This window comes from Cariama cristata, unplaced genomic scaffold, assembly GCF_000690535.1.
Source record: "Cariama cristata isolate BGI_N322 unplaced genomic scaffold, ASM69053v1 scaffold8507, whole genome shotgun sequence".
Taxonomy (NCBI): Eukaryota; Metazoa; Chordata; class Aves; order Cariamiformes; family Cariamidae; genus Cariama; species Cariama cristata.
In genome coordinates this window covers 2,152-16,708 of record NW_009624868.1, presented here as the reverse complement: position 1 = coordinate 16,708, position 14,557 = coordinate 2,152, and the positions used below count along the sequence as shown (strand labels likewise).

Genomic DNA, 14,557 nt, shown 5'->3' with positions numbered 1-14,557 from the left:
AGGACACGGCTGTGTGAAGGCCTTCAGCCCTGACCCGTTCCTGGCAGATCCGCAGGGCAGGGGAGGGAGCAGCTGGCTGCCTTCCAAAGCAGGAAAATCCCCAGCTCCTTCAGCTGGCTCCAGCAGGTGCCTTAGGTCTTGATGTGGCCTTTTTGTGCTGCTACTCACCCCAAAAGCCACAGAGGTTGGAGAAACTGTGACAAGCTGGGCAGGCAAAACCATCCCTGGAGGGTGGCCTTGCTGGAAGGACAGTTTGTTACGACCTCCAGGCTGATTTTGCGGTTTCACTCCAGTTTTCACGGTTCTCCAAAGGAAAAAAAAAAAAATAAATATAGCATTTGTGATGCTGCCTTTAGCAGGAACCTTCCTGCTCTTCCAGCAGCAGGGGCCTGTGCTGCCCAGTCGGTGTGCAATGCTCCTGCACTAAGGTTGCACCTGGATGTGGAATCCAGTCCCTCTCCCGTGTTGAGAGACTTTTTCTGCAGCGAGTTACTGATCCTTGCAATCTCTTTGAATAAAAAACCCTTGTTCCCAGCATGTGTTCACGCCCTTCTGGCCCTAGCGGGGCTCCTCCCGTTCTGTGGGATAGCAGGGCCCAGCAATGCGGGGACAAAGCTTTTTTGGGGTGGGGGGGGTTGGCTATGGCAGAACCCACATGCAGGGGCTGGTCATCGCCCTCCACAGCCCTGGGTGCCAGGGGACAGCACAGGAACGCTGCCGAGCAGCGGGGCTGGCACCACCGCAGGGGTGTTTGTACTCACGATGGGCCAGTGCCGGCCGCAAGGGGAGGGACGGGAAGATCTTGATGCTGTGGCACAGGGTAGAAGAGGAGAAATGGTTCGTAGCTCTTGTCCTGCATTTCTCCAGCTCCCTCCGGGCCCACAGACACACACACTGCACCCCAGATTGCTGCTCAGCCAGGCCAGGTTTATTTACAGAGTAGCTCTACAGGCCACACCAAGCCAGCAGGGACACGGCCCGGCTTCCCACAGCAGCTTTCTAGGAATTTTTCCAAGCATTTTCCCCACAAGGAAATCATTCCTTTTACCCTTCAACAGGAATGGTCCCTACCACCCACCAGGAGAGCGAGCCAAGGGCTCGGGATTTGTAGGACTCCAGTAGCTGACCCTTAAACTGGTGGCACAGAAGGAACACAAGTGCAGGGAGAGCAGCCCCCTATTTGAGCCACACCACAACAGCCCCCAAATGTCCTGACCTGTGGCCTCCCACAGGGCGGCAGAACAAAGGGAGTCAGGACCTAGCACAAGCTTGTCCCTCAGACTAGCATGTGTTTTCAGAAATAGTGTCACGCTGCTCTCAATGTGAGAGAGATTCCTCTGCCGCCTTGTTTCTGCTCCCACAAAAGGATGGCGGCTCTTCTTCCCAGGCCCAGGAAAGCCCTTTGCTCCGAGGAAGACGAGCAGGAGGGCAGCCATCACCCCATCCCCACACCACCTAACAGCCAAACAGCCCCAGGACAAGCTCCAAGGCTGCAGCTTTCCTGCCGCCACCTCCAGCGCGGTGCTGACCCAAGCACCGGCCAACTATAGGCGCAGCCGTTTGATATCCTCACTGCGGAAGTCAATTCGGAGAGCCAGCACCTGCCGGACTTCAGCGGGAGTAAGGCGCCAGGTAAGCGGGCCTGAGTTTGGGCCCCAGTAATCCAGGATTTCCGTCACCTGGAAAAAGAGGAGAGCTGCAGGAGACATCTCGGCACCGACCGCCCTCACAGGTGAGTTCAGATTCTGGCTACGGTCACAGTGTTTCCTGCTCCATCAGGCATGGGGCAACTTTTCCAGCTTCTCGCATACCCCGTAGGTGTGACAATGTGTGGATGAGCCCAGTAAATCCATGTGGAGACCAGCTGGAGCTCCTGCAATCCCCCAATAAAAGCAGACAAAGTGCAGCTCACCCTTTCCAGATTGAGGATGGTGGCCATCTGGGAAAGACGGGCAAACTTGTCACGGATGGTCCAGGTGGTAACCGTGGTGAGATAGGCTATGAGAGACCTCAGCTCCTTGTCAAACTGCAGGCCGCCGAGCTGTGGGGACCAAGGGAGCTCTGTTAACCCTCCAAGCAGTTACAGAGGGGCCGTGCCAAATACACAATGAACAAAAATTACAGTGAGGGAGGTCTCTGAGCAGAAGGGTTCCAGTTAGACCATTTATTGCAGGTTAAACTGGCTTATGTTTAGACCTACCTTAAAAGCCAGCCCTCTTATTGATGCAAGCTCTTCCCAGCCCCATCCCAAAATACATTTTCTCCCTGTGTGCACTAATGCAAGGCCCCCCTGAGCTGGTCACCAGTGGTGGCAGAGCTTCTCCAAGGGTAATGTTGGCTTCTGTCCTGCATCATCCCTTTACTGAGGGTTTCCTGGTGGAGGGTTTGCAGTCAAAGCCGGACTACAGGGTAGAGAAGAGTTTTGCTTACCCTGCTGAAGGTGGATTTGAGCAGCACTTTCTCCAGTTCGATGGCTATGAGACTGGTCATCAGACCAGTGAGGGTATCATAAATCACTGGAGACAGTCCCGCCTGGAAGCAGAAACCGGTGTCATTCTGGTCAGGAACAACTGAGCAGAGGTCCACAAAACCCAAGCCTACGAGAGCTTTCAAATAAAGACCCAGCACTTGCAGACTCGGCAAGTGGAGAGCACCGCAGAAGTGATCCACGTACGTGGGACTTGCAAGCAGGATTCGAGAATTGCAGGAGAAGGGGGTGATTGGGTCTCTGAGAGCCCTGCAAGGCACCGGAGGACATCTCCGTCCCCCTGTTTCTCTAAGCCCGGGAAGAGCTGGCAGAGGCCAAAGCCTGGCAGGCTGCCCCGTCCCTCCCTCTCTCTCACCTTGAACTCTGTCATCTGCTGTTCCAGATTGAGGATGAACTGCTGGACCCAGGGATCATTAGCTTCGTAGTCGCTGAACTCCTCCTGACATCGAAATACAAAAAGGGTTGTTTATGTGGCCCGCTGTCAACAGCAGCAAAGGGCCCAGAGGACAGGAAGGGAGGACCCTCCTGGAGCAGCACTGCACCCTTTCCATTTTCTCAAGCTCCTCTCTAGCCAAACGCTCCTTTCCAGGCTCGGATGCAGAGCAAGTTCTGGGTATTTTACTGTTGCTCTGTGCCAAGGAAACAGCAGAGAGCTGACGGGAATGAGACAGCAGTTGCTCCGATGGTGCTGCTGAGCAGAGGGTGGAGAGTGCACAAGTATGGCTGGAAGCAGAGAACACTGAGCCTCACCTCCTCGATGTTGTGGGAAACCGAGAGGAATAGGTTGATCCAAGGCTTCACCTGGGGTTTGATGGCTGTGCTGTTCAGCTCGTTGAGACCTTCCTGAGGGGGACAGGAAGAAGAGAGGAGCGTGACTGTGCACAGGTAACATCCAACGGCGCAGAACCTTTACAGCCAGGCTGTCTTGATGCTGCCTCCCATCCTCACTGCAAGCTGCGGAAACCAACCCAGACACTTGCACAGGAAACTGAACCCAGAAGTCCCAGATCCACACACTCTTCCAGTGCTGGAGGGCTCTGAGGACAGCATGACAACAAGAAGAGGAAGGGTGTTGGCCCAGAAGCTGCTGTTTTGCCAACTTGCAGCCTGGTCTGAAGAGCTTGTGCTTCCCTCGCCCCTGCCCACAGAGCGACAGAGGTTTCCTGGCAGCAGAGAAGCGTTCAGTTCACATCCCACCAGGGTAGGAAAGGACACAAACACCAGCCTTGCCACTCAGCACCAGCCAGGAGGACACCATGATTGGACTCAACTGATGCCTCCCACCTCCAGTGCAGCTTAGGAGAAGCTAAAAGGAGGATAAAAGCTGTAACCACAGTTAGTTCCCTGAATTAATCATAAGCTCAGCACATGCCGTCTCCCCCGAGCAGCAGGTTGTCAGCAAAGGCTGTTCTGTCCGCTTTGATGCTAGAGAGCTCTCTGAAAGCCCTCTCCTGCCAACCACCCCCATTTGGCTCAGCAAGATGTCAAGAAAGCTCACCCAGCATGAAACTCTTCAGGTACTGATACTGCCTGGCATTTGATGGAAGTTTTTAACTAAAATTGGCATTTCTGAGCAGGCCTGCTGGCAATTGTCCTTTTCCAAGGCAAATTCAATGTGCGTGTGACTCAGGCAGCGGAGGAGCTTACTGCTCAGCTTCTTGATTGCTTTGCAGATGGTTTTAATACTGCACTAGAGCTAGACTGGGGAGTTTTACTCCGTACTGATGAGCTCTTTGGTTTTGATACTGATCACAAGCCTCAAGAGCGTTCGCTGGCAACATTGGTCTGAAGGCCTCTGGCTGCAGTGAACTGCAAAGCCAAACGAAAAATAGTCTGGCTCCTCTGTGAAGTACAAAGCTGATGGCAAACTTGGTTCAAAATATTCTCTTTTGCTTGGTTTCTTTCCACAGGAGGTACTAGGTCTTCCTGTTCCTCTCCTTGCCAGAGACCATTGTGAAATTTTAGGGCAATATGCCCCCAGCATGCCATACGAGATGGTGGATTTAGCCAGAGAGCCTTCTGCCCCATGCTGGGGAGTTATTTCCATTTGGGAAAGGAGGAGAAACCGGAAAGAAGAGCAGCTCTTCTCTACCAACAGCCCGTCTTCAGCATTACCTAGTGAGGCTGTGGACAACCCGACAATCTGCTGTGCCACGAGGGAGAATGGAGGAGTGGAAATGCTATTAATATTTCTTCTCCTGAAAATGCTGAAACAACTACAACTCTGTGCTGAGTGAAGACAAATAAAGCAACATTCCTTCTGGCTCCGCAGCTGCCTCCAGTGCTTTTTACGCAGCCGCCAGCTGGTGCGGCTCTGCAAACACGCTGGATCTGTATCCATGCCTCAAAGCTGACTGATTTATTCCCTCCTGCACCCCTACCCAGCACTCCTGGAGTCAGACGTGGCCCAGGCCTTGGCCTGAAACGAGCTCTGTCTGAAGACACCGGCCAGGCAGTGTCAGATGTTACTCAGCAAGACACTCACCTGCAGCAGGTCACGAAATTTGTTGGAGACGGCAGCCATGTCAGAGAGGCAGCTGTCAATCTTGGCCTGTGCTTGTTCACCCCCGAAGCCTTGGCTAAGCAGTTTGCTGCAGTCACTCTGCAGGAAAAAGATCCACGAGCAAGTTGCAAATTAATAACCTGGGCAGTTTTTATCCCGTCGTGTTGCTGAGCTCTGGCTGCCCACCAGCATGCTTCCAGGCTAGGACAGGAGCCAAACTCTTGTCTCTCTGAAGGCAGAGGCTGCTGGCTCCAGCTGGGGAGAGGACAGCGAGAGAGGAAGGCAGCGGCTAGCTAGCCCAGCACCAGAGAACTACAGCCTCTCAAGGATGCACATGCTATTCTGCTGGCTCTCTGTCTGTGCCAGGTTGGTCAAGCTGGAGGAACTGGTATTTCCAGCCGCTACTATCAGCTGGAGATTGCTCTGCCAGCTCAAAATTGCTTTCATAAGGCTGGAGGGCAAAGACCTCAGGAATTTGGGCATAGCAAAGTCCACATGGTTTACTTGACCCCCCCAAGGGAGGATATTACAAATTTGATTAAGGAAAAAACAGTACAGAATCCCGACTGCACCTCCAAAGTCTTCTTTAGGGTCATGATGTTTTCACTGCAGACTTCCACATTGTTTAAAGTCACCTGGAAAAAACCAACAAAACAAACCCAAGTAGAATTCCCAGCACCTCAGCCCCAAGTCCCTATGTTTACTCCATGCCCGGCTCACAGTACAGGCTGAAATGCAAATATTTAAGGGACAGAGGTGCTATCGTGTGATCAAGGCATTGCAGATTCACGGAGCTTCATTACAGTAATTGAGCACGTGCGCTGAACCTGCAGCTAGTACAGTTTGAGACAGTTCACTCCACTTCTTTTCCTCATCATTATGTCCATGATGTTGCAGCGAAGCCCCGCTTGTGGGTGACAGGTGGGAGACAGGTTGTAACCCCAACTTTCTGTGACAGTGTCATAAAGAATAATGGACCAGGAGTGGTGGGAGGTGATGGTTTATAGACTGTGTCCAGAGAAACAGGGGAGGCAGGAAGGCATTCGTATCTAGACAGGAGGAATCGGCACCCCTCCTGCCAGATGAGGGTCTGTTCTTCACCGAACAGGCTGTGCTCTACCTGCTGAAGCTGAACTAAGTGTCAGTATAAGGCTGGGGTTTGTGCAGACCGGGAAATGAAGCAAGCTGACAGGTGAATGAGGAATTCCAGCAGGAGAACTGACATTTTAAGCACTTTGCTTCAAGAAATGCAGAAAACTGTAACCAAGAATTAAATGAAATGCACTGGGTGTTCACAACAGCTTACAGAGGGGGAGATAAGTCAGGGTGAGCCAGCCCGTCTCCAGTGCTCTCAGTGTTTCCTCAAACAGCAGGGCTGGCTGAGAGGAGCAAGCAGATCCAGAGCTTCTCTCCCAGTAGTCTGTTCCACAACGCAAGGTCTATACAGCATCCTACCATGGGGAAGGATGCATTATGCTGCAGAAGACAGGAGCTATGGCCCTTCAAGTACTCTCCACAGGGTCTCTAAAGCTCACTAGCATGTTCTGTGCTGTTAGGAGAAGGCAACAGGAGGATCTTGCAGGCCAAGCAGAGCAGACAACCCTGCTCTAATGGAAACTCTCCAATCTGATAAGTGAGAACGAAGGGGCCCTGAGCTTGGGCCAGGAAACTTTTCCATCTAGAGGAAGGTGTGGACGAAATGCTCTCCCACCACCTTTCTGCAAAGCTTGTGAAGAACGGGATTGATGGACACCTCAAAAAAAGCACAGACTCTTCCCCAGCTTGGCGGGAATCATCATCGCAGCAGCCTAAGAGGCAGTCACAGGATCACACTCGCACAGGCCTGGTGTGGAAACCCTACAAACATGAGGTGAGGCAAAAGCATCTACCAGACATCCAAAGTCAGGCCACTCACCACGCCTGAACAGGTTTTCAGGTCCTCTGAACATGTGATAGTCACACCAATCCCAAGAGCTCCCCACTGTATTTCCCCTCACCCCAACTCATTCTACACCAGAACAGCCACCAAACCCACCAGAAAGGACTGCTTGGCCTCGTCGGTGCTTTCAATGCCTTTGGTATCGAACTTGCCCTGCTGCAGGCTGCTGTGCATGATGTTCACGGCACTGGTCACCCCTCTCTGGAAGTCCTGAAAGGTCGTGGCTGGAAAGCCCTGCTTCAGCTTGTTGCACAGAACCTCCCTATGGGACAAGCAGAACATATCAGGGCTTAGAGCAAATACTGCAAGCCACAGCAGCGTTGTGCTCTGTGACAGGACAACTTCTGCAGGCTCACCCCAAGTCCAAGTTAAGCAATCTCACAGGTAACCCAGAGAACAATTAGGGGTGACCGCGTACCATCATGCAGGGTAGCACTCCAATGACTTGGTTTCATAGGGATTTTGGGCCACGAGGTTCCCTTTTCTGTTTGTCCTACAGGTGACCACCACTACTGTGAGAAAAACATGCCCAGCTCCAGCTTTCCACACCACACCTGACACTGCTTCCTACAAGCATCTTTCACGGAGATGAGAAACAAGAGGTTCAGAGGCAAAGAACACAAGGAAGACCATCTGACGGCAAACACCGATTGCAAAACATGAGGTGGAGGCAAGTTACAATGAACCTGGTGTATTTTCATTACCTGAAGTCAGACTCCAGTTCGGTGGTAGAGTGGTTGATCATGGCACAGAGACAGTCTATGCTGGAGCTGGACAGAGCACGCCCAATGCACTTCTTCACTATATAAAACACGTCATCCACCATGCTGGAGGTGAGCTGGCCCTTCTCGTAGCTGTCCATGGCAACAGCCTGCAAAGAAAGCCGTCTCAGCGAGCAAAGGTGCCCCCTCAGAGCAGTGCTGCGAGACCAAACTGCCAGCCTGCCTGCTTCATCCTCAGCTGAACTGTCCCATATGTGGGCTGGCACCACTCATCCCAGTTTTCAGTAGCCTGCAGACCTGGAAGATCTGTCTCTGGAAGACACTCAGGGGTATGTCTGGAGTCAAAGGTCAGAAACAACCACTTGCTTTTCAAGGCTGAGGGAAACAGAAGACATTCCCAACAACTGTACACCTGCCAGGTATTCATCTCCCTCCCTAGGGACACTCAGCAGAGGACTGTGGAGCACACACGGAGGTCTCGGCCGCTGGCAGAGTGCAGGCTATTGCAAGGAGCAGTCTGAGCCGTACCTTGTTGACGGTCTCCCTCATAAAGTATTCCTCCATGGTGATGTAGTAGCCAATGAGCTCTTGCATGGTGCGGCTCAGCAGACAGTTGTTGAGGAGCTTGTCCAGGTATTTTTGATGCTCTACAGAACACAAAAGAGAACCATCAGCAAGGACCAAGTGCCGGAAAGCAGTTCCACCTAATCCCCTCGCTGCCTGTCTCATGGGCACCCAACGGACACACACCTGCAAAGCCTAACCTGGAATAAATCACAGGCCTCAACTGTGGAGCTGAAATTGCTGAGCTGACTTTTGCAGGTGACAAAAGTGATTTCCAGAGCTCCATGGAGTACCAAAACCCTGAGCCTATTTTCCCTGTAGCCTCCACCTCTAGGATCTGTGCCTGCAGTGACCAAGGTCCCCTTTCTTTGGGGACCTTGTTTATTATGCTCTGCAGTCATTCCTAATGTTGGTTTCCCTCTTAGAGGGAACAACCAGTGCTGAAAACAGGTTTGGGAAGGCCAGGGTACACAATCCTCTTCCACAGAGTGCTCCCAAATCATCTTTGCAGATCCTGTGTCACTCTGCTCTGCCACTAGCTCAGATATATCCCCACTTCTGCCTGCAAGTATTGGCATTCAAGGTGTTACCTTGCTTTACCTCCTCTGAGGCCATGGAGTCTCCCACCTCAAAATCGGCTATTATCCGTCTCTTGATGAACCTCAAGTAGAGCTCACTGCGGGCGTTCATCAGAGTGACTTCTGTTAAAATAGGGTCAAGTTCCCTGGAAGAAACACAGCAAAAATCAAGGCAGCAAGATTACAAAAGGAGAGGCACTAATTTAACTCAGTTAAGTGGGATGTTCTCTGTTCTCTTACTATGAGATCAATATTGCCCTTTTCCATCTGTGCTGTTGAGTGGCAAAGCTCAGCAGAATAACTGCTATGTGCAAAGAATGCACATATAATCAAAACGTCCTGAAAAAAAATCATTACAGAGAACCTTCTTTTTTCCTCAGAGATGTGGGCACAACCACATTAAAATCACAGAAGGACGGACCGCAAGACTCTAAGCAACCTGATATAACTTAAAAATTAGCCCCGTTTTGAGTGGGAGGTTGGACAAGAGACCTTCGGCTGTCCTTTCCTACCTCAGTTTTCCTATGATTCTGTCAGCCCTACATGGCCAGTGTTAGAAATGCCTGGTCCCCGCCATCTCCACGTATGTGCTTTTGTGCACAGATTCATGTGTTTCTCTGAAAATGATGAAGAATCTGTTACGGCTCAGGAAATGGGAGACCAAAAAAGCATGTGACAATGCAGAACAGTGTTCCGATCAGAGATAACTATGAAAAAAAGACTGTCACATCAGCAGCTTTTTCATCAGTGTGCACAAAAGAAGTTTACAAATCCTGCTCAAAGCCTCACAACACACGAGTAGGACAAGAAACCATTACCTTTATTTTACAGATGAAAAAGCAAAAGCTCAGAAAACCTGCATGCACAGTTACTCAGAGCAAATAAGAAGTGCATCTCTATATTACCGCTGAAATAATCAGTCACGCAGGCTCACAGACAGATATTGCTTGAGGAATGTAAGTTTTCTTTCAAGGCACGTTTAGAAGTCGTGCAATGCCAGAAGGGCTGGGTGCACTTTCAAATGGCCTTACTTAAGGGCTATGCAAATACTTAAGAAGAAAAGGAGGGAGATTGAAAGCACTTCGGTTCATTAACAAGAAACTGATGTTACAGAGTTGCTGCTGCAGCAGTACAGATTAAATAATACCCAAAGATTTATTCCTGGTTCTGTCACAAATTATCTGCCCAGGGAGCTGCTCCATTTTGCAGGCTCCGAGGATCGTACTCTGACCATCAAAAGGTAGTGGGCACAGGTGATTAAAGTCTCAGTCCTTTGTGTGCAGTGATATTGCCAGCCCTCCAGCAATGTTTAGGGCCAAGGCTTAAAAGTAACGAGTAAGCAAAATACCAGCATCACCACAGAAACAGCCTTTATAAAAGGGCAGTGAAGGGCACCTAACAATTGGATTTTATGCTTTAGTAGCCACAAAGCCTCTGGAAGACCGGCAGAGTTATCTAAATGCTAAGTAGTGTTAATAACAGCTCAAGAGTGGAAGGTTAGAAAGCAAAAAGAGGTTTTGTTTGTACCTTGGTTCAATCTTCTCTGCAGAAGAACTTCTCATCATGCTATTCTGAACTTGCTGGAACTGCAATCACAAAAAAAGGGAGTCATCAAAGTCTTTGCTGATGACTTGGAGTTAACAGCTGCTTCTCCTGCTGTAGCCTGAGGAGGTGCTTACTCAGGGGAGGTGATAGAAATGCTTTGCAGGAAGCGCTGCCAGAGAAGGGAACTGCATCAGTTCACCTCCTCCTCCAAGACAGAGCTCAACCTGCCAGGAAGGGTGGTGGGATGGGAACTCGAGGCACCAAGGTATGTGACCATGGGACAATTACAGCAGCCTGCATCTAACAGACAGAAGCAGGAACAAGACAGTGGGGAAGGTAATACTGAAAGCACCCTACAGACCTGCAGAGCAAAGAATTCTGTGCCCAGGGTCCATTCCCCCTGTGCTCGGCACTGCTGAGGCTGCACCTCGTGTACTGTGTCCAGTTCTGGGCCCTGCACTTCAAGAAAGACCTTGAGGTGCTGGAGCAAGTCCAGAGAAGGCCAACAAAGCTGCTGAAGGGTCTTGAGGGTAAGTCTTGTGAGGAGCAGCTGAGGGAACGGGTAAAGAGGAGGCTGAGGGGAGACCTTACTGGTCTCTACAATCACCTGAAAGGAGGTTGCAGTGAAGTTGGAGTCGGCCTCTCCTCAAAGGCAACCAGTGACAGGACAAGAGGGCATAGTTTGAAACTGTGCCAGGGGAGGTTCGGGTTAGAAATGAGGAGGCATTTCTTCGCAGAAAGGGTTGTTAGGGATTGGAATGGGCTGCCCAGGGAGGTGGTGGAGTCCCCATCCCTGGAGGTGTTTAAGAAAAGACTGGACGTGGCACTTAGTGCCATGGTTTAGTTGACATGGGGGTGTTGGGGCAAAGGTTGGACTCAATGATCCCAGAGGTCTCTTCCAACCAAATCCATTCGGTGATTCTGTGATTCATGCTCCCAATGAATCCTTCTCTGCAACAGAAAGGGTAGCTACAGGCTGGACTCCCTTCAGCCATCAGTGCAAATACAGACTAAAGCAAGGTTTCTCTCAATACACAAGGTCAAACTTCGCCATCTCTACGGCAGTCGAAGCCCCACAGAGTCGGAGGGAAGCCGCAGTTGGCTGCGTCGGGCAGCATCACACCTCCCTTACCTGCCTGTGATAGTCCCTCTCTTTGATGAACTTGTCCACCACTTTGTCTACCTGCCGGTCGCACTCTACTTGCAGGTGCTTGATGAGGGTGTACAGCCTCCCTGGCCCGTAGTAGGTCTCCACAATGGGCTGGTGGGTCTCCACAATGCGAGCAATTCCTGCAGGGAGAGAGGAAGCACGAGAGAGACTCAAGCAGGAGTTCCCATCCAGTCTGGACCCAGAGCAGAGCTACACAGGTCCACAAACAAGACCTAACAAGGGATCATTCACTCCCCAGATAAACAGTTTAGACTGTCCAGTCACTCTCTAGTGTCTCACTGAAGGCCTGTCATTACCACCCCTCGTTCTGTGGCATCTTCTCTCTGCATATGACACCTTCCATCCTCTCTGCTCTTTATTGCAAGGCTGCAGCGCAAACCTCCTGGAGTAGAAGGCATCTCTCTTCCTAAAGAGAGCTCCTGCCATGTGATGTGCGTCAGCTGCCCTCCTACCCAGCAAGATACAAGGTATGAAGCTTCCACGGGAGAAAGCTGCACAGGCTAAACCTGGCAGGGGGCATAACTGCCATCCAAACACAGTCTCAGCTTTCAGAACCTGCCAGGTTACAGGAGAAGAGCAGTGCAAGGAAAATCAGCCTAGGGAAAGCTCTGCTCTTATCTGTCACACAGATGCCCAAGAGAGCAAGCATTAGTGAAGGCAAGACCTCCTTGGAGAAAAAGCTCATCTCCAAGGAGATATCTCCACAACATTACTTCCTTCTCACAAACTCTCTACTCCAAGAGTTAGCAACGCTCCCCCTCTTTTGACGCTACTGCCAAGAAAGCCTCGGCAGCTCTAAGGACCTTCAATAGCAGCAAGGGTGCCAGGCTGGGAGAGCGACTTGGCTGTGGCGCAGCCTGGAATTATAGCAGGCTTAATAGAGAAGATGGTTAATCACCATGGGATCTCAATTACTGTCTTTGGCAACATTCCCACAGAGCATTTACATTCCCTTCTCTCTCTTCCTTCTCTGCTTTCAGGCTCCCATGGTGCTCCTTGAAAAGCCAGACCTGGAGGCATCAACAGCTGCTCGTCTTAAGGGATACAATTTGTTTGTCTGGAGAGCTGCATGTCTGAAGAAACCTTCAGGGCATACCCATTTGTTTTGAGGATGCAGAGAACAGGAAGAGTCTGATTCCTGAAGGAAGACAACAAATCCTTTGCAAATCCACTTTGTGCCTGCGCAAGCTGTACGTAGGAAAGCTTGCTTATTGTAATGCTCTCTCCTGGCCAGGAAAAAGTCTATTAGTTATCTCCCTGTCCCTCTTGCATGACACTCCCATAGCTCAAAGGAGAAGGCGGCATTTTGTGATCTCCTGGAGCTAAAATTAAAAGCATTTAAATTGATGGACAATCTCACCACGGACTATTTTCAATCCATCAGCAAAGAGGAAAGGAAGATTACCTTCGAAGAGGAGCGTCAGGGTGTCTGCAAAGATGACAGCAGCTCGACGGTCACTCATGTCTGTCCCCATCACCAGCTGCAGGTTCTCTTCTGCTCTGTTTGCCACCTGCATGACAACAGGGCCAGTCAGCTGGTAACACTCAAAAGATACTTTTCATCTCATAGGGTAGTCCTTTGCCCCTTGCCCTATAGAGCTTTCGCTGGCCTTCCCATACTCAAAAGATACTTTTCATCTCATAGGGTGGTCCTTTGCCCCTTGCCCTATAGAGCTTTTGCTGGCCTTCCCACTGCAAGAGCTATTGCTGTTGTTCCTCCTTTGAAGAGGGATCCTTTCCTCTCTTGTGGAAAACTCAAGGATCAAGAAGAGGCAGAAACTTGTTCTTCGTTTTCCAGGCTCCCTTGTGTGAGCTTTAAGCAAGCACAAAGTGCAAGGCACAGAAGGAGAAGCCAACCAGCCAGTGGGATCTGTATTCAGACACCAGAAAGCCCATCCCAGGACACAAAATGCAGGGAGAGTGGTGAACTAAGGTTTCTATGATTAACAAGTCAGAGCCAAGATCTCTTTCTGCACCCATCTGTTGGCAGAGCCTGGGTTTTGTTTTCCCCTAGGAGACCAGGCAGGTCACAGTTTCACAGAACCCGTTACCTGCTTGCAGAGGTATTCTGAGAACTTGCTCAGTCCTTCTTCATGTAAGCCTAGCAGAGGAAAGATCTTGAAGAACCGTTCCACCTGGGGCAGGTCTCCCTGCTTCATAGCTGTGTTGAATTTCTCTGTGACAATTGTCTTCAGGCGCTGCTCTGCTTCCTGCAGGAGCTTCAGGTTGGCATCAATTATGCCCCCTGGTCAGAAGGACAGGAAAGAAAAGGAAAAGTGACAGCACAATGTTAGTACTGTATCAAGGACTACTTTTTTTCTCCTGAGAGAGACCAACACTGCGCAGCCCTAGGGTGAGAAGGCGGAAGACACACTGGAATTCCTTTACAGGCAAAGAAAGATATGGACGCATATGATGTACACACAGCTAATGTTGTGGTCTTGCATGGACGATGCGAACACATCAACCGGGACATTTCTTTCAGGGGTCAGGCAATTTACTCCTTCATTTCCAGTTGCTCTGCTTGGTAGCACACTGTAACGGTTCTCCCTGACAGAACCTTCTCCCTCACTTCTTTTGTTTTGAACATTTTGTCCTTCACCTAGTTAGCACCTGAAATACTATTAAAGCTGTGTGCCAGGAACTCTCCTTTCAATTAACGATAATTCAAACCTAGTAACACATCAAAAATGTTCATCTGTATGTTACTCTATAACATACTCAGATCTTTCGCTAGCATTAGGTCTTTTGCTTTGTCTATTGGGCTGAGGCTATGTGCCATGGGAAATCATGCAGCCTCTAGTTATCTACTGGAAAGGTGACTTATCAGCGTCTCCTCACGAACAGTACTTACCTTCCTTGCCCTGACGACTGAGCTCAATCACTGATTTGTCCAGAGACAGATAGCGATGGATATGAGCTGCTGCTTGTTCATAGTCTTCATTTCGCAGGGCTGTTTGAACTCCATCCATGCAGAACTTCAGGTCAAGGATGTCATCAGCTCTCTGAATGGCCTGATAGAGTCGATTCTGCAAGAAAGGCAACCA

At 50.4% G+C, this 14,557-nt stretch overlaps 1 protein-coding gene across 1 annotated transcript in view; it reads right to left on the bottom strand.

Moving 5' to 3' along the window:
• Nucleotides 1-1,532: 1,532 nt before the first annotated feature.
• The window catches only part of COG4 (component of oligomeric golgi complex 4), a 14,654-nt gene continuing 1,629 nt past the window's right edge, over nucleotides 1,533-14,557 (bottom strand). Inside the window, exons 3-18 of the mRNA XM_009703349.1 lie at nucleotides 14,365-14,539; nucleotides 13,562-13,755; nucleotides 12,916-13,021; nucleotides 11,472-11,629; nucleotides 10,322-10,380; nucleotides 8,807-8,940; nucleotides 8,181-8,299; nucleotides 7,635-7,801; nucleotides 7,027-7,192; nucleotides 5,564-5,626; nucleotides 4,974-5,090; nucleotides 3,239-3,331; nucleotides 2,844-2,927; nucleotides 2,431-2,532; nucleotides 1,913-2,041; nucleotides 1,533-1,679 (exon numbers count right to left, since the gene is read on the bottom strand). Coding sequence (XP_009701651.1) covers nucleotides 1,545-1,679; nucleotides 1,913-2,041; nucleotides 2,431-2,532; nucleotides 2,844-2,927; nucleotides 3,239-3,331; nucleotides 4,974-5,090; nucleotides 5,564-5,626; nucleotides 7,027-7,192; nucleotides 7,635-7,801; nucleotides 8,181-8,299; nucleotides 8,807-8,940; nucleotides 10,322-10,380; nucleotides 11,472-11,629; nucleotides 12,916-13,021; nucleotides 13,562-13,755; nucleotides 14,365-14,539 — 2,001 coding nt within the window. The 3' untranslated portion in view covers nucleotides 1,533-1,544. The remainder of the gene's footprint in view (nucleotides 1,680-1,912; nucleotides 2,042-2,430; nucleotides 2,533-2,843; nucleotides 2,928-3,238; nucleotides 3,332-4,973; nucleotides 5,091-5,563; nucleotides 5,627-7,026; nucleotides 7,193-7,634; nucleotides 7,802-8,180; nucleotides 8,300-8,806; nucleotides 8,941-10,321; nucleotides 10,381-11,471; nucleotides 11,630-12,915; nucleotides 13,022-13,561; nucleotides 13,756-14,364; nucleotides 14,540-14,557) is intronic.